At 42.5% G+C, this 24,576-nt stretch overlaps 2 protein-coding genes across 5 annotated transcripts in view; one reads left to right on the forward strand and one right to left on the reverse strand.

Moving 5' to 3' along the window:
- pikfyve (phosphoinositide kinase, FYVE finger containing) overlaps positions 1-12,365 on the reverse strand; it is a 151,416-nt gene extending 139,051 nt beyond the window's left edge. For all 3 annotated transcript variants that reach the window (XM_072578804.1, XM_072578803.1, XM_072578802.1), the window contains exon 1: positions 12,238-12,365. The gene's annotated coding sequence lies outside the window, so the exon portion shown is untranslated. The remainder of the gene's footprint in view (positions 1-12,237) is intronic.
- Positions 12,366-12,532: 167 nt separating this feature from the next.
- The window catches only part of idh1 (isocitrate dehydrogenase (NADP(+)) 1), a 34,549-nt gene continuing 22,505 nt past the window's right edge, over positions 12,533-24,576 (forward strand). The window contains exons 1-3 of one of the 2 annotated variants that reach the window (XM_072578813.1): positions 12,533-12,625; positions 20,892-21,031; positions 23,964-24,255. In XM_072578813.1, coding sequence (XP_072434914.1) covers positions 20,907-21,031; positions 23,964-24,255 — 417 coding nt within the window. In that variant the 5' untranslated portion in view covers positions 12,533-12,625; positions 20,892-20,906. Of the gene's footprint in view, positions 12,626-19,477; positions 19,592-20,891; positions 21,032-23,963; positions 24,256-24,576 lie in introns of those variants that run through there. The other variant, XM_072578812.1, reaches the window with a different exon arrangement.

The following is a 24,576-nucleotide window of genomic DNA, read 5'->3' on the forward strand; positions in this document are numbered from 1 at the left end:
GGCTAGCAAACGTGGTTCCCTTGTTCAAGAAGGGGAGTAGGGATAATCCTAGTAACTATAGGCCAGTGAGTCTCACTTCTGTTGTGGGCAAAGTCTTAGAGAGAATTGTAAGGGATAGGATTTATGCACATCTGGATAAGAGTGATGTGATCAAGGATAGTCAGCATGGTTTTGTGAAGGGCAGGTCGTGCCTCACAAACCTTATTGAATTCTTTGAGAAGGTGACTAAGGAGGTAGATGAGGGGAAAGCGGTAGATGTGGTATATATGGATTTTAGTAAGGCGTTTGATAAGGTCCCCCATGGTAGGCTACTGCAGAAAATACAGAGATATGGCATTGAAGGTGAGTTGGAGGTTTGGATTAGGAATTGGCTCTCTGGAAGAAGACAGAGGGTAGTAGTTGATGGCAAAGGTTCATCTTGGAGTGCCGTCACTAGCGGTGTTCCGCAAGGATCTGTTTTGGGACCATTGCTGTTTGTCATTTTTATAAATGACCTGGAGGAAGGGTTAGAAGGTTGGGTGAGCAAGTTTGCGGATGATACGAAAGTCGGAGGAGTTGTAGACAGTGAGGAAGGATATGGCAGGTTACAGCGGGATATAGAGAAGCTGCAGAGCTGGGCAGAAAGGTGGCAAATGGAGTTCAATGTAGCTAAGTGTGAAGTGATTCACTTTGGTAAGAGTAATAAAAAGATGGATTACTGGGCTAATGGTAGACTACTTGGTAGTGTGGAAGAGCAGAGGGATCTTGGTGTCCATGTACACAGATCTCTGAAAGTTGCCACCCAGGTAAATAGTGCAGTGAAGAAGGCATATGGCGTACTGGCTTTTATTGGTAGAGGAATTGAGTTCCGGAGTCCTGAGGTCATGCTGCAGTTGTATAAGACTCTGGTGCGGCCGCATCTGGAATATTGTGTGCAGTTTTGGTCGCCATACTATAGGAAGGATGTGGAGGCACTGGAACGGGTGCAGAGGAAGTTTACCAGGATGTTGCCTGGTATGGTAGGAAAATCCTATGAGGAAAGGCTGAGGCACTTGGGGTTGTTTTCATTGGAGAAAAGAAGGTTTAGGGGTGATTTGATAGAGGTGTACAAGATGATTAGGGGGTTAGATCGGGTTGACAGTGAGAACCTTTTTCCACGTATGGAGTCAGCGATTACAAGGGGGCATAGCTTTAAATTAAGGGGGGGTAGATATAGGACTGATGTTAGGGGTAGGTTCTTCACTCAGCGAGTCGTAAGTTCATGGAATGCCCTGCCAGTAGCAGTAGTGGACTCTCCCTCTTTATGGGTATTTAAGCGGGCATTGGATAGGTATATGCAGGATAGTGGCTTAGTGTAGGTTAGGGGTGCTTTGATCGGCGCAACATCGAGGGCCGAAGGGCCTGTACTGCGCTGTAATGTTCTATGTTCTATGTTCTATGTGTCAGGTATAGACAGGATAAATTGAGTGAATCCTTAGAAGAGTATAAAGAAAGTAGGAGTACACTTAAGAGGGAAATCAGGAGGGCAAAAAGGGGACATGAGATAGCTTTGGCAAATAGAATTAAGGAGAATCCAAAGGGTTTTTACAAATATATTAAGGACAAAAGGGTAACAAGGGAGAGAATAGGGCCCCTCAAAGATCAGCAAGGCAGCCTTTGTGTGGAGCCACAGAAAATGGGGGAGATACTAAATGAATATTTTGCATAGGTATTTACTGTGGAAAAGGATATGGAAGATATAGAATGTAGGGAAATAGATGGTGACATCTTGCAAAATGTCCAGATTACAGAGGAGCAAGTGCTGGATGTCTTGAAACGGTTAAAAGTGAATAAATCTCTAGGACCTGATCAGGTGTACCCGAGAACTCTGTGGGAAGCTAGAGAAGTGATCGCTGAGCCTCTTGCTGAGATATTTGTATCATCGATAGTCATAGGTGAGGTGCCGGAAGATTGGAGCTCCTTGGATGCTGCCTGAATTGCTGTGCTCTTCCAGCACCACTAATCCAGAATCTGGACCAGATGGACCAATGGGCTGAGAAGTGGCAGATGGAGTTTAATTCAGATAAATGCGAGGTGCTGCATTTTGGGAAAGTCAATCTTAGCAGGACTTCTACACTTAATGGTAAGGTCCTAGGGAGTGTTGCTGAACAAAGAGACCTTGGAATGCAGGTTCATAGCTCCTTGAAAGTGGAGTCGCAGGTAGATAGGATAATGAAGAAGGCATTTTGTACGCTTTGCTTTATTGGTCAGAGTATTGAGTACAGGAGTTGGGAGGTCATGTTGTGTCTGTACAGAACATGGGTTAGGCCACTGTTGGAATATTGCGTGCAATTCTGGTCTCCTTCCTATCGGAAACATGTTGCGAAACTTGAAAAGGTTCAGAAAAGAGTTACAAGGATGTTGCCAGGGTTGGAGGATTTGAGCTACAGGGAGAGGCTGAACAGGCTGGGGCTGTTTTCCCTGGAGTATCAGGGGTTGAGGGGTGACCTTATAGAGGTTTACAAAATTATGAAGGGCATGGATAGGATAAATAGGCAAAGTCGTTTCCCTGGGGTCGGAGAGTCCAGAATTAGAGGGCATAGGTTTAGGGTGAGAGGGGAAAGATATAAAAGAGACACAAGGGGCAACGTTTTCACACAAAGGATGATATGTGTATGGAATGAGATGCCAGAGATGTGGTGGAGGCTGGTACAATTGCAACATTTAAGAGGCATTTGGATGGATATATGAATAGGAAGGGTTTGGAGGGATGCTGGCAGATGGGACTAGATTGGGTTGGGATATCTGTTCGGCATGGACGGGTTGGACCGAAGGGTCTGTTTCCATGCTGTACATCTCTATGACTCTATAACTCAGGCATTCAAAAGGGAATGGAGTTACCAGAATTTTTTTTAAAAAAGTGCAATGCTGCATGAAAAAGATGGGGCAGTGAAACTAAGAGAATTGCTTCTTGCAGTGGACCAGCAGATATGATAGGCCAAAAAGCATCCTTCCATGCTGTAAGCATTCCAAATGACTACTACAGCTCAGTGTCAAGAGTGTGGTGCTGGAAAAGCACATAAGGCCTGATGAAGGGCTTATGCCCGAAACACTGATTCTCCTGCTTCTCGGATGCTGCCTGACCAGTTGTGCTTTTCTAGCACCACACTCTTGACACTTATCTCCAGCATCTGCAGTCCTCACTTCTCCTGTTATAGCTTAGTGCAATGGAAAGCAATAATTGCTATCCTAAACTTGGTAAAAATTAGCCAATACATTAAAGACAAGACAATGAATTAATAACTTATTTCCCAAAATGCTGAAGAACAGTGCCACAAATACTGGCAATACATTGGCAATGGCACCTTGGCCAGATGTGTATTCTTCAAGGGCAAGCTTGAACCTTGAATTTTAAAAGAATTGCACAATTGTATTGTTGTCATCATCTGGAATGCAGATATGCATCAGCACCAGGGTTACTGTAAAGCAATCCTGAGTGGATCTTGACCAAATGAATTTGAAGTGCAGACGCTGAAGCCAACTATGATTTAACTACTACACTCAGACTGGCAAATTCATTTTTAAAATGGAGTAGTCAAATTAACTGCCTTTCCTCGATGACCTGATTAAAACAATCCGCTCATAGGTTCATTATGGTCATCAGTGAAAATACATATTGGAGATTTTTACATGTCCATGTGCCACAATTTTGGTGTACTGGCAATCTTATAAATATAGCTAGAACCACTTGCTCACCATCTAGGTTTGACGCCAAAGCAGGGTACAAAACTATTTTTTTTAAACCCCCATACCACTGCCTAACTGTGGTAGTGCTCATATTTTCCCTTGCACCCATGTTGTGTGTGTGCAGGTGTGAGATACAGTGAAAGACAACAGGTGTAGGTACAAAGCTATCATGCTGGATGACCAAATTGCTGCTTGCTGCACATTGTGGAAAATCATGAACAGGCCTCAAATGAAAACTAAAAACTGCCTCATCTACACCAAATTTGTAAAAAGTGAGCAACTGGTAAAACTAGCTGGTGCATGCTACTTATTTGCAGCAATAATGATTGGTAACCTTCATTAACTGGATGCTGCCTTTAAACCAGAGACAGAGACATTCTACCTGTCACACAAATAAGTAATTACATTATGAACATTTGAATTGCAAACTTTTCTGTGTGATGGCACTTTGGCTGATAATTTGAGGGTAACAGACATAAAATTGATTCTGACCCAACAACATACAAAATTGACCAGTATTTCCCCATTCACAAAAAGCAATACAAATCCAAACCAATGGGATAGTGGAGACTCTCCATTGGGTCAGTGTCCATGCTGTGGTGATCACGTTTGCCTAAAAGCCCCCATCATTATTCCAGGCCCAAACAGCTCCACTACTGCTTCATATTCCAGGCAAGTTGTATCGTTCGCTGTTTTAACTGCATCCTTGAGGACAGGGAATACAGCAATACCCAGTCTGGTTTGGCGTCAGGGAGGAGGTTGGGTCACTTGGTCAAGTTTTTCGACCTGGTGAATGCCTGGCCGAATCTCTATCCCAACTCCATCTCCTTCACCTTAATGAGGCCTGAGGTTGGAACATCCAGGATCGACCTCCTGTACGTTTCGCAGGCATATGCCTCCTGCTTTCCGGTGGCTTCCATGCGGCAGGTGGTGTGGGCAGAAGTCCTTCCATTTGGCGACCAGCTCAGGTCTGTGTACTGGCACTTTAACAATCTGCTGCTGGAGGACAAGTGGTTCCAGGACTCATTTTGCCAGTTCTGGACCGGCTAGAGAAGGAAGCGGGAAGCTTCACCTCTCTGAGGCTATGGTGAGACATGCGCAAAGCTCGTGTCCGCGTTTTCTGTCAGGAGTACACAAAGGAGTCGACAAAGGAGGCAGAAATCCAGGATCAAGGAGTTGGAGAAGGAGGTGTTCGATCCAGAGTCACGTCTTGGTCAGCCCGATGTGGACCCGGCCCTGTGGGGAGTGTACAAAGCAAAGAAGGCCACACTGTGAGACCTGTAGCTCATCTGGTCCTGGGGGCATACGTGAAGTCACGGATCCGGCTCCTCCAGGACCTGGACCACAGCTCTCCCTTCTTCTACGCGCTGGAAAAAAGGCGTGGCACCTGTTAGCAGTTCCTTATGCTGCTGGCCAACGACGGGTCCCTCGTCTCAGATCTGGAGGGTATCAGGGCCCAAATTCACTCCTATTACATGACTCTGTTCTCTCTGGATTCATTCGGCGAGGATGCTCACAGGATTCTGTGAGAGGACCTGCCGCAGCTCAGCCCAGAGGACATTGGGAGGCTCGACGCTCCCGTCACATTAGAGGAGCTGACCGGCGTCCTCGACCCGCTCTCGAGGAGCAAGTCTCCAGGACTGTGGAGTTCTTCAAGGCATTTTGGGATGTCCTGGGGAACAACTACACACAGGGCCTGCGGGAGTGTCTAACTGTCAGAGAGCTGCCCCTTTCTTGGCGCAGGGTGGTCATCAGCCTGCTGCCAAAGAAGGGGAGGGGACCTTCATTCTTTGAAGAACTGGCGTCCGGTCTCCCTCCTTGGCAGGTGTACTCTCTGCTGGAGAGTTACAGGGGCTCACCTGAAGCACCACCAATCTCTTCTATCTGGGGGTCTACCTCAGCCCGGCTGAGGAATCCTGGCCAGCCAAGTGGCAGGAGCTGGAGGCCAAAGTCTCGACTCGCCTAAGCTGCCGGACAGGACTGCTTCAAGTGCAATCTTACAGGATTCGAGTGCTGGTCATAAACCAGCTGGTGGCTGCCACGCTGTGGCACTAACTGGTCCCTTTGGTCCCTCCTCCTGAGTTTGTCGCTGACATCCAGATAATGCTGGTTCACTTCTTCTGGGACAAAAAGACATACTGGGATGTGGCACAGGTTCTGAGTCTTGCTATCAAGGAGAGCGGTCAGTCGCTGGTGTGCGTTCGCACCCAGGTGGCAACTTTCCACCTTCAGGCCTTGCAGCGATACCTTTATGTCAAGCCTCCTTCTAGGTAGAGCGCCCTGGCAACGTATGTTTTGCACCAAGTGCGTGACCTCACCTATGACATGCAGTTCTTGTTCATCGACATGACAGTTTGGAGGTCGCTCTCAGGATGCTATCTGTCTTTTACCAGGAGCTGATCACTGTCTGGAGCTTGGTCAAATCACGTCGCACCTACCCACCAGTAGGAGTAGCAGGTGTCATCAGGGAGCTGTTGCTCAGGAATCCACACCTCCGTCCTAGCGGGTTCGAGTGGCTATCAGAGGAGAGGGCCATGATAGCGAGGGTGACCAAAGTCAGGGACATGCTGGGTGGCAGGGGTCTGGGCTGGATGCTGCCGCAGGATATAGCGAGCAGCCTAGACGTTGGTTCATGGCCACTGCCAGTTGACACCTTAAAATGGCAGTGCTTGGACCCAATATCGCACACCAGTTGGAGGATACTCAGGTGTGCGGTGGAATCCCGTCTGCGCTTACCCCTGCCTGGACGGAATTTCACACTGGCCCCAAGGTCCCATACTTCCCACGGGAGCCTGTGCCCCACAATCTGAGTTGCCTTCAGAGTTTTAGCTCTGTCCCCTTCAAGGACATAAAACAGCAGATCCTGTATAGATTGCTGCTGCACACCATCCGCCTCTTTTCCCTCATCCACTACATGGACAGGCCTTGGCGTGCCTATTTGCTACCGGGCGGTGGGGATCCCCAGTGGAGGGCTCTCTACACAGGATCTGGGGTGGAGGGCGCTGCACATGGCAGATTGCATTGACTCACAGACTCCCAGCCCATCAGCTTACTCTGTGGTACTGTGAAGTTCACGGACCATGTATATATTGGGTGTGGGCGTTTGCACTTCCTTTTTGATATTTTTAAAAACTCGCCTCTGCTTTCAGCTGCACTTCAGCCCCAAGCCCCTGATCTTTGGGCACCAAGCGTGGGGGGGTGGGAGGAATGGTAGGTAGGTAGGTCAGAGGTGGGTCTGCTCCTGAGCCTGGCCAAACTGGCCATAAACAGTGGGCCGTGGAGGGTTTCGTTATAGCAGATTGCCTGCCCCTCTTCAGCGGTTGTGTCCAAGCCCGGGTGTCCCTGGAGAAGGAATACACGGTATCCACCAACACCCTCAAGCTGTTCAGGGAGAGGTGGGCACCGCAGGGAGTGGAGTATCTTATTTCCCCTTCCAACTCTATTTTGATTGAATCCCTGCCCTCCTCTTCACTTTTTTTGATCATGCAGCACTGCCCTTTGTCGAGAAGGGCACTGCTTATCACTGGCCACTTGGGTGTTTCTTTTCTTCCTGGTGGTGAAATACAAATAAAGATTTACACACTCATTGTTCTTCCCTATGTCTCACACCTGTGCGCACACACACACACACACACACACACACACACACACACACACACACACACACACACACACACACACACACACACACACACACACTGTGGAATGAATAAGCACTACCGATGTTAGGCAGTAGTGTGGGGGTTTTAGAAAAAGACAAGTCCAAACCAGTTGCATCAATCTACATTTAGCCAAAGTGCTGGAAGCTTTAATTAACAACGCTACCAAAAAACTCGTATTCATCAATAATCTGCTCAGCAATCCTCAGTTTAACTTCTCTGTCAGCAATTTGCATTTCCAGAACTCTGCACAGCCTTTAACCAAATCTGGAAAGAGACCTGAATCTTACAGACAAGATGAAAGTGAAATCACAGGAGCATTTATCTTAGGTTGGCAACAAACAGCCCAATTAAAATTGAAGTCAATGGCAATGAGGGAACATGTCACCATTGGCTGGAGTTAAACCCAGCACAAAGGAAGATGCCTGAGGTTGTTGGAAGTCAACTTATCTCAACCAGAATATCAAGAAGATGACTTACTACCTTCTCAAAAATGATCAGGAATAAACAATAATTGCTGCCCATGACAGGACCATACATATAAAAGGAACCATTTAAAACTTTGTGGCCCTGTTCATTCACCTGACTCCTATTCCTGGTACTCTACAAACAGAATACCTTGCATATTCACTTCCACGCTGTTCACCCCAACATGGATAAAAATGACTGGATTGCATTGCCTTCCTTTTCCAACAACCTTACAAGTCAGTTTTAGATAGCTCCTCATCCTTGCACCAGCAAATCAAGTTATCACATGGGACTCCTAACCCTGCTCTCAAATCATAGTCTTGCTAGTTATTGAATCCCCAATTACTGCGACATTATGCTTCCCTTCCATTTACGGACAACCTCTTGTTACAAGTAAACATCAAAGTTAAAGATTTTTACTGATCTTAAACAGTTACTTGATTCAAGTCATAACATGCAAAGCACTGCTGATGCACAATGCCGAGCAACAGAAACAGAGATATATGGACTAACCTACTGACTGTGGAGCAGATGTTGCTTGGGAGAATATGCAGCCGAAGGACACAGATGTAGATAAGGTCAAGAACAAAAAACAAAATTCTGGAAATATACAGAAGGTCAGTCAACTGATCTGTTGCCTTTGTAGATAATGTTCCTGCAGCATTTTGAGTTTTACTTTCAAACTACCAAAATTTACTGGGTTCTAATTAAAGATTACATTTGAAAAGACAGTGATTTAGCAATAGTTGGCAAGGATGACAATACTAGGAGTTCTTGACATAGCAAGGGAGAAGATGCATGCTGCAGTAACCTAAATTAGTTTAATTTGCATACTCTGATGCAGAAAAGTGGCGCAAAAAGTAATGTTCCATTTTTTAAAAGGTAAGGATTCTTCATGACGCTGAAATGGTCTGACAGAGATAGATGTCTCATTTGACTTATGTTTGGTTACTTAGGGCACTTAACATTTTCAATCACAGCAGCATTGATACTCTCTGCAATAATTTATTTATTCAAGAAATATAGCATATAGTGGAAAGATAGCATGAAACGTAGAAGCATTTTAAAATTCAGAAGTATAATTTTTCACCTTTATCACAACTTAAAGATCACAAAGTTTATAATAAGATTTATTAAGGCTTAAGATATTTACCATACCAAATAAACTTAATTCACAACTTAATAAATGGTAGAACATAATTAGACATTTCTATACATGAATTCTCTCTGGTTGGAAATTAATCAGATAAACACTTTAATAAGGTTATTCAGTAATTTCATCACTTACTGTTTATGTTAACAAAGTACAGTTGATGTGCCGAAGTGTGAATTAAATATAGAGGAAGTTGACGATTTTACCCTTTTAGCTCTTCTGTTAGAAGAAGCATATTGTCACAGTAGCACAACATTCAAGGATCTTGATGTGATAACCAAACGTAGGTACAAAGTTCAAGCTACATTCTGACAACACTTCTGGACAGATAGGGTATTTCATCTTCCGAAGTTAACCTCTACTGAATTAGCAACGGTGTTTCACTATTCTGTTGGCTTTGTTGATTTCTGATCCATACTAATTGAATATGCTGATATTGTTTAGACCAATAATGTCACAAATTAGTAAACTAGTTCTCAAATGTACATCTTGTCTAAGGAAGCAGCACAAATATATTAATATGAACTTCAGTCAACTAAGAAAGCTTTCTGGAAATTAAATTACAATAGTATCCTCTCAAATTAGTTCTGATAACCATTTTTAAGACGCAGACTTAAAATCTAATACCAATAAATTTCTTTCAACAGCATCTGTAAAAGTTATCACCCATTTATTTCTCACCTGTGAACATGGATTTCACTCTTTCTTTTCAGATCATAGAACCCTTAAGAGTGTATAAACAGGCCCCACAATTTACAAATGTTTGTAATTTTACCAGATATGTGACGAATTTCCAAATTTGAGTTGTTGATGTATATTCAGTGGATATGATCTATCTAGACTTCCAAAAGGCCTTTGATAAGGTGCCACACGGGAGGCTGCTGAGCAAGGTGAGGGCCCATGGTGTTCGAGGTGAGCTACTGGGATGGATTGAGGATTGGCTGTTTGACAGAAGGCAGAGAGTTGGGATAAAAGGTTCTTTTTCGGAATGGCAGCTGGTGACGAGCGGTGTCCCGCAGGGTTCAGTGTTGGGGCCACAGCTGTTCGCATTATATATTAATGATCTGGATGAAGGGACTGGGGGCATTCTAGCGAAGTTTGCAGATGATACGAAGTTAGGTGGACAGGCAGGTAGTACTGAGGAAGTGGGGAGGCTACAGAAGGATCTAGACAGTTTGGGAGAGTGGTCCAGGAAATGGCTGATGGAATTCAACGTGAACAAATGCGAGGTCTTGCACTTTTGGCATAGACTACTTTCTAAACAGTGAGAAAATTTATAAAGCCAAAGTACAAAGGGATCTGGGAGTGCTAGTACAGGATTCTCTAAAGGTCAACATGCAGGCTGAGTCCGTGATTAAGAAAGCGAATGCAATGTTGTCACTTATCTCAAGAGGGTTGGAATATAAAAGCACCGTTGTGCTACTGAGACTTTATAAAGCTCTGGTTAGGCCCCATTTGGAGTACTGTGTCCAGATTTGGTCCCCACACTTCAGGAAGGACATACTGGCACTGGAACGTGTCCAGTGGAAATTCACACGGATGATCCCTGGAATGGTTGGTCTCACATATGAGGAACAGCTGAGGATCCTGGGATTGTATTCATTGGAGTTTAGAAGATTAAGGGGAGACTTAATAGAGACATACAAGATAATACATGGCTTGGAAAGGGTGGACGCTAGGAAATTGTTTCCCTTAGGCGAGGAGACTAGGACCCGTGGACACAGCCTTAAAATTAGAGGGGGACAATTCAGAACAGAAATGCGGAGACATTTCTTCAACCAGAGAGTGGTGGGTCTGTGGAATTCATTGCCGCAGAGTGCAGTGGAGGCCAGGACGCTAAATGTCTTCAAGGCAGAGATTGTTAGATTCTTGTTGTCTCGGGGAATTAAGGGCTACGGGGAGAATGCGGGTAAGTGGAGTTGAAATGCCCATCAGCCATGATTGAATGGCGGAGTGGACTCGATGGGCCGAATGGCCTTACTTCCACTCCTATGTCTTATGGTCTTATTCAAAACAATAATGGTCCTAGCACAAATTGTTGAAGCCTTTCATTCTTGAAGCTTCAACCCTTCCCCTAACATCATTCATCTATCAAGCTTATTTGTTGGCCACTGTATCCTTTTGATAGCTGCTTAGGTTAATTTGGCAGCAATAAACTAATCAATAGTTTTCTGGTGGTTTAGGGTATATTACAATTCATACAGTCCTAACTAAGGATTGGTTAGGGGGAAAAAGGCTTAATCCCCTAATAGAAATTCTTCAAATGCTCAATGCTTCCTTTCACTTGTTCTAAATTCTGGAATCACCCTGCTTGTCAATTGCTCAGATCACCAGCAAATGTGGTATGGCTCATTTACAGCTCAAACTCTCACACAGCCGAACTAAACCCTTTTTTCTGTCGGTACAGCAATCTCCAACGACAAAAGGTAGCACACAATTCATGAGGGATGTCCAAAAATGTATCCTGTGGGCCACACGGTGAATTGTAGTACATAGTTCAGAGAGGAGAAGACTATTTATATAGCTACCTCGTTATAGTTATTCGCGATAGGCTTTGTCTGGGCTGTTAGAAAGGATTGCTGTTAGCGATGTTGTCTCAGGATTGAATATATGCTAAACGATTGGCAGCTTGCGACACTAATTAGTAATTTCCAAAAAAAAAAATTGGATTCAAGAATGAATCCATAGGTAAACACACAAATGATGGACGAATAGCAAAAGCTTGAAAACCATTCTATTCTACCCCTTGACGGCATGCATTATTACCCCAAGGGCTGAAACCAAACAAGTGAAGTGCGATCAATGATAACAGGTACATTTCAGAAACAGACACCAAACGGATATTGGGACACTGCAGTGCAAATACCCTCCCACAGAACAACAACGGAGAGAGGAGTTGCAGCTGATCATGGGACTGAACGCAGTCACATCATTCTCATCACATGAAGGATAGCCAACCACAGAGGTTCCATCGCAACTTATTCCACAGATATTTCGATGGTGCGGTTAGACTCTGCTCCTAAGCCAGCCGCTCTGTGAACTGCTCCAGTTCGGCTGCAGACTGTGGATGATGGAATAGTACCAACTCTTTTTCCACCGGGAAGGTAATCCATATTAAAAAAAAAGCATGGAATGGGGTGGAGATGAGGACACCAAAAACAAACATCGACGTCCAGGACCGGGGCCTGAACGGCCTCAACCCAGCCCGGGTTAATTTCATGGAGCCCTGCCAGGGTCTCCCGAGGCACTCACCTCTCTCAGGGGTCCACACCCGTCCGCTGACTGAGAGGGCGGGCAGACAGTCAGACAGAGGCCTCCAGGAGCAGCTCACTCACATCATCTCAGTCCCTTGAAACGCTCCCTCCTTACACCAACATGGTGACGTGCGCGCTCCCTGGTGCGCCGGCAGCGACGTGCGCGCTCCCTCCTGACTGCGTTAGTGTGGCGGTGGCGCGCACGGTTCCGGACTCCCAACCTAAATTCATTTTCCACCTCTGCGAGGATGGTGTTTTAAAAATATTTTCATTGTTGGGATGTGGCTGCCGCTGACCAGGACAGCAGTTATTGTCTGTCCGTGATTGCACTGGAGATCTGGGATGTGCAAGTTCTCAAATGTATTTTTGAAGCTGCACCCTTCCAGGTAAAGTTAAAAATCACACCACGCCAGGTTATAGTCCAACAGGTTTAATTGGAAGCACACTAGTTTCCGGAGCGCCGCACCTTCATCAATTGGTTGTGATCCCTTCCAGATAAGTGGAGGTGTAGGTGGTGAACAAGTTTCGAGGAATCAGGAAGTGTGTTGTTGACTGCAGAATTTCTACTATCTGATGCAGTTAATGGTCGGGCACTGGGGAATGTTGTTGAACAGCGAGACATAGGGGTTCACATACATAGTTCCTTGAAAGTGGTGAAGAAGGCATTTGGCACACTTGTCTTCATTGGTCAAAGCATTGAGGAGAGGAGTTGGGACATCAAGTTGAGGAACATTTGTGCATGCTGGAAAAGCACAGCAGGTCAGACAGCATCATAGGAGCAGGAAAATCCTTCAGAAGGGCTTTTGCCCGAAATGGCGATTTTCCTGCTCCTCTGATGCTGCCTGACCTGCTGTGCTTTTTTCAGCACCACTCTAATCTTGACTCTAATCCCCACTTCCGTGCAGTACCCACTTCCGTCCAGGACCATTGGTGAGGCCACTTTTGGAGTACTGCATATAGCCTGATCGCCTTGCTGTAGGAAAAAATATTAAATAAGAAAAGATGCAGAAAAGCTTTACAAGGATGTTACCGGGACCGGAAGGGTTGAGTTATAAGGAGATACTGGATAGGCTGGGAATGTTTTTCTCTGGTGCATAGTAAGTTGAGGCATGACCTTTAAAGAGGTTTATAAAATCATGAGAGGCTTAGAAAATGTGAATAGCTAAGGTCTTTTCCCTAGGATAGGGAGTTCAAAACTAAAGGGGATAGGTTTAAACTGAGTGGGAAAAAATTTAAAAGGGAACTGGGGGGGTGACTTTTTCACAAAGTGGGTGTTGGTGTATGGTGTGAACTGCCAGAGGAAGTGGTAGATGCCGGAACAGTTACATCATTTAAGATATTTGGTCCTATACATGAATAGGAAAGGTTTAGAATGTTAGTGGCCAAACACCGACAAATGGGATGAGTTTAGTTTGGGAAATCTGGTCAGCATGGACGAGTTGGAGCAAAGAGTTTTTCTTCATCCGGCATGACACTGGTCCAGTCGCCCAGTATTTAAATGCTGGACTTGAACTATTCATTCATCTCTATTCTGTAACTGATCTAGAGCAGTTCATATACTCGTTGGATCTGGGACTTAGGCAGATCCAACCCCCATTGTCTGGTCAAGTTCATTCTTATCAATGGTAACTCCACTGTGGGGTACTCAATTGCCATTTGATGTCAAGCACAATAATTAGATTTTCTCATATTGGAGACAGTCATTGCCTAGAACTTGTATAGCATGTATGTTAGTTGCCACTTACAGTCTTCAGACTGGATATTGCCCAGGTCCTGCTGCATATAGACATGGGTTGTTTGAGTATCTGAGGAATCACATAGTTCTGAACATTGTGGATTCATCAACTTTATTGTGCAGTGGTTAGCGTCCATACCTCTAAGACAGGATGCCTATGTTCAAGTTCCTTCTGTTCCAATGGTGTGTAATATCACTTCTGAACAGCTTGATTAGAAATATATCTATCCTGAGGAGATCCTGCAGAGATATCTTGGAGCTGTAATTATTGACTTCCAACAATCTCAAACATTGTGCTGAGTAAGATTCCAACCAGCAGAGTTTTCATCCTAATTTTCACTGACTCCAGTTTTGCTAGGGCTGCTTGATGTGACACTCAGTAAAATGTGCACCTGATGTCAAAAGCAGTCATTCGCACATCAACTTTGGAATTCAGCTCTTATGGTAGAACTGATTGGCTAGATGTTGATTCAGTGGTCTTTTTCAAAGTTTCTTTTCCCCTAACTTGGTGGTCCTACTGGGAATGATTATGATTCTGCATCATTGCAAATTATTCAATTTGGGACATTTAAAGTTTGTATCAAAATCATAAGTCACCAACACAGAAAATGAAGGTATGAATAACATTTTTATTTTGGTCATATGGCAGCTTTTATCCAATAACATAGGTATGCATTTTCTATTGGAATTTCTTATGCCATAGTAATTGTAGTCTTAGGAAAGAAAAAAGTAAGATGAAACAGAAAAAAGGGCATGTGATGCTGTCAGATAACTTTAAGTGACAACGAGGCTATATATAGGAAGTTCAGAGGAAACATAAAAGGAACTAAGAGAAGCAGAGAGACTATGAGAGAAAAAAAGGAATTAACTTGAAAGAGAACCTAAGACAGACAAATAATAAACAAAATCCTGCCCATATGTTTTTGGGATTCGGTAAATGGGTAAATGTTTGGGATTCGGTTACGTGTCAGAGCCATATACCACAGAAACAGACCCTTTGGTCCAACTCGTCCACACTGACCAGACATCCCAATCTGACTTAGTTCCATTTGTCAGCATTTAGCCCATATCTCTCTCAACTCTTTCTATTCATATAACCATCCAGATGCCATGTAAATGTTGTAATTGTACCTGCTGCCACCACCTCCTCTGGCAGCTCATTCCATACACACACTACCGTCTGCCTAAAAAGGTTCCCTTTAGGTCATTTCTAAATCTTTCCCCACCACCTTAAACTTCTGCCCTCTAGTTTTGGACTCCCCTACCCTCAGAAAGGGACCCTGGCTATTCACCCTATCCATGCATCACATAATTATATAAACTTCTATAAGGTTTCCCCTCAGCCTCCAATGCTCCAGGAAAAAAAGCCTATTCAGCATCTTCCTATAACTCAAAAATTATCTATCACCTAAGCCTAAGCTACGTTTAGAGGGATGGCCAGTTAGTAACAGGGAAATCATTTGCTTTTGAATTAGGGATGAGGATGAGCTGTCAAAACTGGAGGGCCAAAAGGATGCCCTCTCATAATAAAACATCTTACAACATGATATTGGTGATGCATATTTAAGATAAAAAGTGTCCCTCACGTTGGGCACAACCTTTGAAGACAAGGTAAAATTTGTTGAATTTAATAAGACCAGGCTGTTATCATGAAGGGGCACTGCAGCCATGCCAAGTGCAGCAGTTGGGAAGGGCAGTTCCTAGCGGAACAGAGGATGCTTCCATCCATAACTTAGGTTTCATTCTCAGGGTGGCAAGACAACTAGTGAAGATTCTTCTGAGTGGACCTAATTAATTGATCTAAAACAATACCCACAACTTGTGCCAGGATGAAAATCAATGTCCTCTGATGACAATTATTGGGCTTTCCTGCACCAGTCCTGACCCCAATGGGAGTGTAAAATGCTGTTCTCACTCATTACTCTCTCTCAGCTTCACTGTTTAAAACTCTCAATGCTGTTTCACTTCTCCTTTCCAGACTCAGTTTTTAAACTCCTGCCACCGTCTCACTGCTCCCTCTTAAATTCATAATGTAAATTGTTGCTTCAATCTCACTTTTCTGCCCAGGCTCACTCTTTAAACTCTTGCCAGTTTCATTGCTTTTGATTAAGTTTTTGTTTAAACTCTTTTTACTGTCTCCCTCATCCTGAGTTGCTGTTTAACCTCTTGTTGCTATCTCACTAGTCCTTCTTGGGTGCACTCTTTAAACACTATGCTGCTATTTCAATACTCCTTCTCAGGTTCACTCTTCAAACATTGCCCCTATCGCGCTACTCCCTCTCAGATTCACTCTTGCTGTTATTTTCTTCTCTCCCTCAAGCTCACTCTTTTAAACTTTTGCCACTGTCTTTCATATGGAGAAAAGAGCAAATTGTGTTTTAATTATAGAATGTCTAGTCAGCTCTGCCAACTCTGGATCCTTGCTGCTTTGTATGATTCAGAATCAGATGGCACTGTTACTAGCAGCTCTTTGGACTCAAAATGATTATTCAGTAACAACATGTTGCATTTTTCTCTTCTTTAGAGTAAAACAAAGTTCCAAAAGCTCTTTATAGGAACATTAAGACAAAATATCAGACATTTGAGCTAAATGAGAATACATTAGGCCAGACATTTTGAGAAGATTTTTAGCTCAGGTTGAGGTTCAGGTTGTAAGTTTGCTCACTGAGCTGGAAGGTTTGTTTTCAGACATTTTGTCACCATGCTAGGTAACATCATCCGTGAGTCTCTGGTGAAGCGCTGGTGTTCTGTCCCACTTTCTACTTATTTGTCCTGGTCTGTTAAGGTGAGTGATATCATTTCTGGTTCTTTTTCTCAGACGTTGATAAATGGGGTCCAAATCAATGTATTTATTGATGGAGTTCTGGTTTGAATGCCAGGCCTCTAAGAGATTCCGTGTGTGTCTCTGTTTCACTTGTCCTAGAATGGATGTGTTGTCCCAGTCAAAGTGGTGTCCTTCTTTGTCTGTATGTAACGATACAAGTGATAGTGGGTCGTGTTTTTTGGTGGATAGTTGGTGTTTGTGTATCCTGGTATCTAGTTTCTTGTTGACTGGGATAATACATCCATCTTAAGACAGGCTAAACAGAGACACGCACGGGAACTCCTAGAGGCCTAGCATTCAAACTAGAAATTCATTAATAAAACATCGATTTGGATCCCATTTACCAACCTCTGAGAAAAAGAAACAGAAATTATATCACCCACCTCTAGAGACCAAGACACAAATAGAAAGTGGGACAGAACACCAGCTCCTCACGAGAGGCTTACTGATGATGTTAACCAGCACGGTGACGAAATATCTGAAAACAAACCTTCAGCTCAGCAAGTAAACTTACAACCATTATGCCAGACAACAAAGAAATTGGCCAGAGAGGTAGGTTTTAAGCAATATTTTACAGAGGAAAGACTGAGAGATTTCAAGAGGTCGTCCCACAGCTTTAAGGCTCAGATATGAGGTTGCAACCACTACTTTTGAAATGATTCCAAGAAGCAGAATTCTTTTTTTGGTGGTGGCAGCAATGACAGCAAGTTGTAGGGCTTGAAGAAATTAAAGATAAGAAAGGAAGATGCAAGGATTGAAAACAAATTGCTTTTTACACAGAGGGATTTGGTACAAAAGATAGTGAACCAAGTCTCCTCAGAGTGAAGTACTAACGCTCATTTAATTTATTAAATGCAGACAAAGAAATTTCAGTTGTTTCTCTGCACTTCATGCAGAATTGGATGGAGAAAACTGTTCCATGTTTATAAATATAGAATTGAGCTGGTTACTGAGGCAGAACATATTAAATCTTAGAGAAGAGGAATGTATCTTCTAAGCTGACAAGAAACTTCAATTTGCTGAGGTGCTAGATGATGATATGTGGCTGGTTAAACCAGGTTACCATCTATCTTCAATGAAATGAAATCAGCTGAATAAACTGTGCAAAATGGGGGAACTTTTTTTTGCCTGGCAATGAATGTATTGCCACATTTGAAAGGAAATCACCAGATATATATTATTAAATCACAAAGTTCTTATTTGTGGAAATACTGCAGGTGTTTATATGATTTTATTCAAGTAAAAAATGACTATCATAATAAAACCAGAGCTTTATGGTTTTTATGCTATATGCAAATTTTGTGCTATATGCAATAAGTGTAATGCTTATTTGCCATAACAAAAGCCAAATACCCTGCTACTCATACGGGCTACAAATGTCTTTAATGGGAAAAGCCTTCCAGCATGGAAATGGACCCTTTGGTCCAACCAGTCCATGTTCCCAAACTAAATTAGTTTTACCTGCCTGCACTTGGCCCATAACCCGCTAAACTTTTCCTATTCATGTAGTTATCCAAATGCATTTTAATATTGTAACTATACCTGCATTCATCACTTCCTCTGGCAATTCATTCAACAGACAAACCATTGTGTAAAAAAGTTGCCCCCATGCCTTTATAAATCCTTCTCTTCTCACCATAAAAATATGCTCCCTAGTTTTGAACTTTCCCACCTTAGCAAAAAGACCCTTGTCATTCACTTTGTCAATGGTCCTCATGATTTTATAAACCTCTCAACCTCCTAGGCTCCAGTGAAAAAAGTCCCAGTCTATTTTATTGAAGGTAAACTGACAATCTCTCTCTACACCACCCCCCCCCCCCCCCCCCCCCCAACCATCAAAACTTTGAAGAAAACCCACTGGCCTTTCACCAGGGAGCTCACTCAGAACCAAGGTAAGTGAGATACTCTTGGAGACATTTTAGTTTGAAGGCTTCTTGAGCCCATGTAGTGCAACCCACTTATACCAAGATGCATTTTAAGCAATGACATAGATTAAAATGAAAGGCCTGAGACAAGGTAAACACTGATCATAATATCCCTGTGTGCTGAATGAAGGTACCCTCCCCTGAGCTAAATCAATGTTCAGCTACAAATTTCACGTCACTTTGTACTTAATTGCAGAACAAACGTTAAGAAAAAACACACCGATAGTGATAGTCTCTCTGGAATTTTAACAACGGGGAGAGATGCTGTAGAAGGAAAGAAGGTGGCGATGATTCAGAGCACAATAGTTACTGCTATGCCAAAATAACATGGGAGATTGTGGGCGCTACCTACACCCTCTCAAAAATTTATATATAAAAAGGGTAATTACTGTTGCACCGATGCGAGCTATCACATTCATTAGTTCTGTCACGGATGTTCGTTTGATAAGGAATTTCTTGAGGGTGAAGATTTGGACCTACGAAGTCGGCCCATTGGGTTTCCCTACCCTCTGCCAGCACTGCAGGAGCGTGCAGTACAGTTACACCGAAGACTCGGAGCCGGCCTAGGCCCGAGGAGCCAGAAAACAAACGCGGCTCGAGCTGTCAACTGCTAACCGTTGCACCGGCCTCGAGGCCACCTTGATGTGGGGCATCCCTATTGGATAAAGCCCGGCCTCGGGGCGGGGCGTGGGCGCGAGGTTGCAGCCCTCCGCGCTGCGGATTGGGCGGCGTTGTAATCACGTGGGGAGGGGCTCCGTTCGATCAACCGGGGCTGGCGTGCGGACTGTCAGTGCGGACTGACAGCGGCTGCTGCGAGCACTGAGGGAGCTTGGTACATCCCCTCCGTCGACATTGCACTCTCGAACAGGTGAGGGATGTCTCTCTTCAATTCCTCCTCCACCTCCCACCCCATCCCATTCACTATTTCAGTAACGATACCACTTAAAGTAGGTCGAAACTTCAAGGAGAAGGTGAATGGACTTCTTGGCACGACCGCTGCTGATAAGCCAGAAGGAATTCCTTTATTATGTTGTTCTCTTTCCTGCACACACCCCTCGACGATTCAACGGGTCGTTTAAAGTTAAAAGACGATCGACACTTTCGCTGATTCAATCTCGAGTTCTTCTCTCCCATCTCCGATTGGGGGTTGATAGGGTTTCCAGTCCCACCCAAGTCACATAGCATTTGCAATGAGAGCTGGAGTAATAGCAGGAAGAGGTCTCTGTGTGCAAAGTACAAGATCCATCAAACAAGTGGTGACAGGCAGGCAGAGAGAGACGCCTGTATCGAAAATACTGCCATGGGATAAGAATTATGTGGGTTTCTTTTCCCACACTATTGAAGATCAGCCTGTCTGGTCTGTGTTTCTGCTGGTCACTTGGTTTTTATTTAAGAAATGCAGGAATGGGCCATCTGACCGTTCAAATCATAAAATTCTATCTCGGGTTGCACTGTCTCACACTTCTAGCATTCCTCTTAATACCTTTAGCCAATATCACCTTCCCCACCACTACCACCACCAAAACGATCTATTCATCCATCTCTGTCTTGACTGATTTAAACATCCACAGCTTTGGTGGAGAATTTGAAAGATTCATGGCCGTTTGAATAAATTCGTTCTCGTGATATTGAGAGAGTGACCTCAAGTGCCAGATTCCAGAAATAGACTAGAGAGCGTCCATTATATAGTAGGGGAAAAGTCTCTACATGTACTCCAAACTACGCTTTCACTCTTACACTTCATAATGCTAAACGTTTGATTCATTATTTTTACTGTGATCATCAACAGTCACTGAGAAGTGACAGGCTGCAGATTGCAGGAATGCAGCCAATTACATGGAAGATCCTAAAATGGATGAAGATCATAAAAGTGTGTGAATGCATTGTACTTTATTTAAAGTATTTGAGATGTGTAATGTCAGTTTTTGGCATTCACATGATTGAAAAACCAGTTTCAGGAGGTACATTACATCAACTTGGAATCTTTGGTTTCATCATGAGGTTAAGCTGTTGAAATTTAATCAGATTTGGCAGGGATGATCTAACAAAGTTACTACAATACTACAATAGCTTTAAGGATTAACATAAAAGTTCAAATATATGTAGGATACTGTTCATAGAAAAGGCACTCTGAATGGATTACTTTATCTTTTCTTGTTTCTTTGCAGGAACTAAACAAAACAATGTCAGGTAAAAAGATCCAAGTTGGTTCTGTGGTGGAAATGAAAGGAGATGAGATGACCAGAGTTATATGGGAACTGATCAAAGAGAAACTCCTCTTCCCCTATATGGAGATAGACCTACACAGGTTGTAACTTAGTGAACATTTCATTAATTTAAATGTTTTATTGGCTCAAGAAACAGGGCATATAAAATCCACATTTTGCTTCAAAATTAAGACTTACATTTTCCAATTTTTTCAATTTTTAAATAAATGGTTTTGTCTGTTGCTAGCTGATGAAATAGGGATCAGTGATTATTGCACAATTTGCTGTCTGGGTGAGTAAACATATGCAATTAAAATTGCTGATTCACCAAATTACTGAGTCACCAAGCATTTTTTCCAAATATAAAAAAAATTCAATAAACAGCAAACTTATTATTTACATTTTCAAACTGCATTAATTTATCTTGTGTTTTCAGAACTTTCCCAGTATAATGTGTGTAGAAATAACCTAAAATGTATATAAATAAAAGATTGTTTTCTTAATTTTGGCTCTTTCTTTTTCATGAAAGAGGTGAAAACTGTTGAGTACTATTGTGTTAAAGCTATTGACTTTTTTTTGTTTGAGTCATGCTAGATGTTATTTTTAGGAACTATTACTATTATTTTGTTCTGAGGAAGGGTCACTCAACCCAAAATGTTAACTCTGATGCTAGCAGACCTGTGGAGCTATTCCAGCAATTTCTAATTTTGTCTCTGATTTACAGCATCTGCAGGTTTTCTTTTGAGATTTTACTGTTGCTTAATTCCAACTGTCCCTTGACCTCCACAAACAGCACTGTTCCTGTTGGGGTTACAGGAAAGAAAACAATAAGTGGGTCATGGCTGATATGTGTCTTCCCATAACTTTGCCACAATAGGTTTAATTATAATGTTTGTTCTTTCTCCTGACACAATTACTATCCTGATTTGATGTTGGCTAACTCCATACAAACAAAAGATGAAACATGCATATTTTTAACCTAATGGTACATCAACTGACCTGATATCATGTGAAAAAAAAAGTTTATAATTTCCCTACAAGGTAAATTTCTTCCATTAATCAGGATAACTAACTTGGGTTTCATGGGAATGTTTAGTAAATGTGTGTTAATGATTATTTACAGTTGTTTGACTTTGCATCATTGTTTTTAAAAACAAATTTATTTATTGAAGTAGTTAAACAATTTGAAATCCAGAAAATAAAACATCTTCTGGGGAGAGGGAGGGCAGGAATATTTGGCAGAATAATCCAAAAGGCAAATGGCCTACTCCTGCACCTAAGTCTTACATTCCCATACTTCAATCTCAAAATGAATTTTGATTTTTGGGAAAGTAGTTGGACATGGGCATTTAAAAAAAATTGTGTAATCCCATCCTCCTTTTTAATGCTGTTTGAGCAGTGGTTAGATGAATCTCTAGGAAATTTATTCTGTACCTGCTTTTAAGTTATTTGTCTTTTTTTAATAGGGAGAAGGAAGAATAGTGTTTTCTGTGGAAATTGATGTTTAGTATATGTTCTTTGATCTGAGTTATGATTAAATTAGATTCCATATGGTGTGGAAACAGGCCATTTGGCCCAAGTCCACACTAACCCTCCAAAGAGTAACCCACCCAGAGTCATTCTCCTACCCTAGATTTACCCCTGACTAATGAACATAATACTATGGGCAACTAGCATGGCCAATTCACCTGACTTGCACATCTTTGCGCTGTGGATGTACAAAGACTATTTAAAGTTAAAAGAGAAGCAACTACAATGGAGGTTTTTTTTGTAAATAAAGAGTTAAATGATATCTGTTCTCCAATAAGTTAGTGGTACAATAACACATGGGTTAGCCTCTGGGTTCATTTCAGCATGGTTAGCCATGAATAGAGCAACTGCAGAAGGTTGCCATAAAGGAATTGTAGCTCATTTGGGTAATGCCTCACTACCTATTGGCCACAGAAATGTGCTCAAGAGAGACCAATGAGATGAATGTTCACTTCTGAATCCTTAGACCACTTCCTTGTAACTCCCCACGGTGGCACGGTGGTTAGCACTGCTGCCTCACAGCGCCAGAGACCCGGGTTCAATTCCCGCCTCAGGCGACTGACTGTGTGGAGTTTGCACGTTCTCCCTGTGTCTGCGTGGGTTTCCTCCGGGTGCTCCGGTTTCCTCCCACAGTCCAAAGATGTGCAGGTCAGGTGAATTGGCCATGCTAAATTGCCCGTAGTGTTAGGTAAGGGGTAGATGTAGATGTAGGGGTAGGGGTAGGGGTAGGGGTAGGGGTATGGGTGGGTTACGCTTCGGCGGGGCGGTGTGGACTTGTTGGGCCGAAGGGCCTGTTTCCACACTGTAAGTAATCTAATCTAATCTAAAAAAAAGTATGTGTGAAGACATGCAAAACAACTAAGATGGCCACCTTCAAATAAGAAATTGCAGAAAGTGCATTCATGCCTTTACAGACTAAACATACGCTGGATGTCAAGAGAGTTTTGTAGAAGACTAACAGCAGTCCAATTACTAGATTTTATAGTTTTACAAGAAGGAATAAAGACATTTAATTTGATGGTTAATTTAGGAAGAAATGTAAATTAATGATTTTAAAATAATTTTTTACTGAATTGCTAGTTCCAGTTTTTTTTTGCTGTCCTGTTTCACATACAAAATAATTTTGAAAAATCTTGCACAATAGAACATTTTTAGCAGTACAATGTAACCAAATTAATGTATATATTAAATTTATTATTTTATGCTGAAACCTGAGATTTGGCTCTGGAATATAAATGCCTTTAATAGTGGATTGACAGTGGACCTATTCCTTTGGATTTCTATTTTTTAAGTTTGTGTTTCAACTTCAGTCTAAACAAGAAACTTCAGTCTCTTCTGAATGGACATAGACCTTTCACTGGCACAGTAATAATCTACAATCCTGTGTGCTTTCAAAGGAGAGTACATAATATCCTTCTGAAAAATAAATATTCAGTATCAATATCATGTATTTCAAGTAGATTTTGTTTGAAAGTCGAATTTTGAATTTTTTTTTCATTCAAGTTACGACTTGGGAATTGAGAACCGCGATGCTACTAATGATCAAGTGACCATCGACGCTGCTGAAGCTATTAAAAACTATAATGTAGGAATAAAATGTGCCACCATTACTCCTGATGAAAGCAGGGTGAAAGAATTCAAGTTAAAGAAAATGTGGAAATCACCCAACGGAACCATCCGCAACATACTTGGTGGTACAGTGTTTCGAGAAGCAATCATCTGTAGGAATATTCCTCGGCTGGTATCTGGCTGGATCAAGCCAATCATCATTGGACGTCATGCGTACGGTGACCAAGTAAGTTGAAATAGTAATTTAATTCGTGTCGTAAAATGTATCTCCGAAAGATCTTTGTCTCACTGTTATTTTGATAATCTTTTAAAGAGTAAAAATATTTTAAGTCATTGTGACCTTAACAGAATATAGCTTAATTGCTAGCTCATTTACTGATTTCAGCACTGTTAGTTTGAATAATGTGCAACAATTGCACCAGAATTTCTATCAAAACTGCTTTGTAACCACCAAAGTCAAATTTTTGTTCTTTCTTATTTTCTTTTTCTGGGCTATCTACATTGTAACTATTTCAAAGAGCTGTTCACTCTTTTAGTGGCCAGAAAG

Source organism: Chiloscyllium punctatum, chromosome 10, assembly GCF_047496795.1.
Source record: "Chiloscyllium punctatum isolate Juve2018m chromosome 10, sChiPun1.3, whole genome shotgun sequence".
In the NCBI taxonomy this organism is placed as follows: Eukaryota; Metazoa; Chordata; class Chondrichthyes; order Orectolobiformes; family Hemiscylliidae; genus Chiloscyllium; species Chiloscyllium punctatum.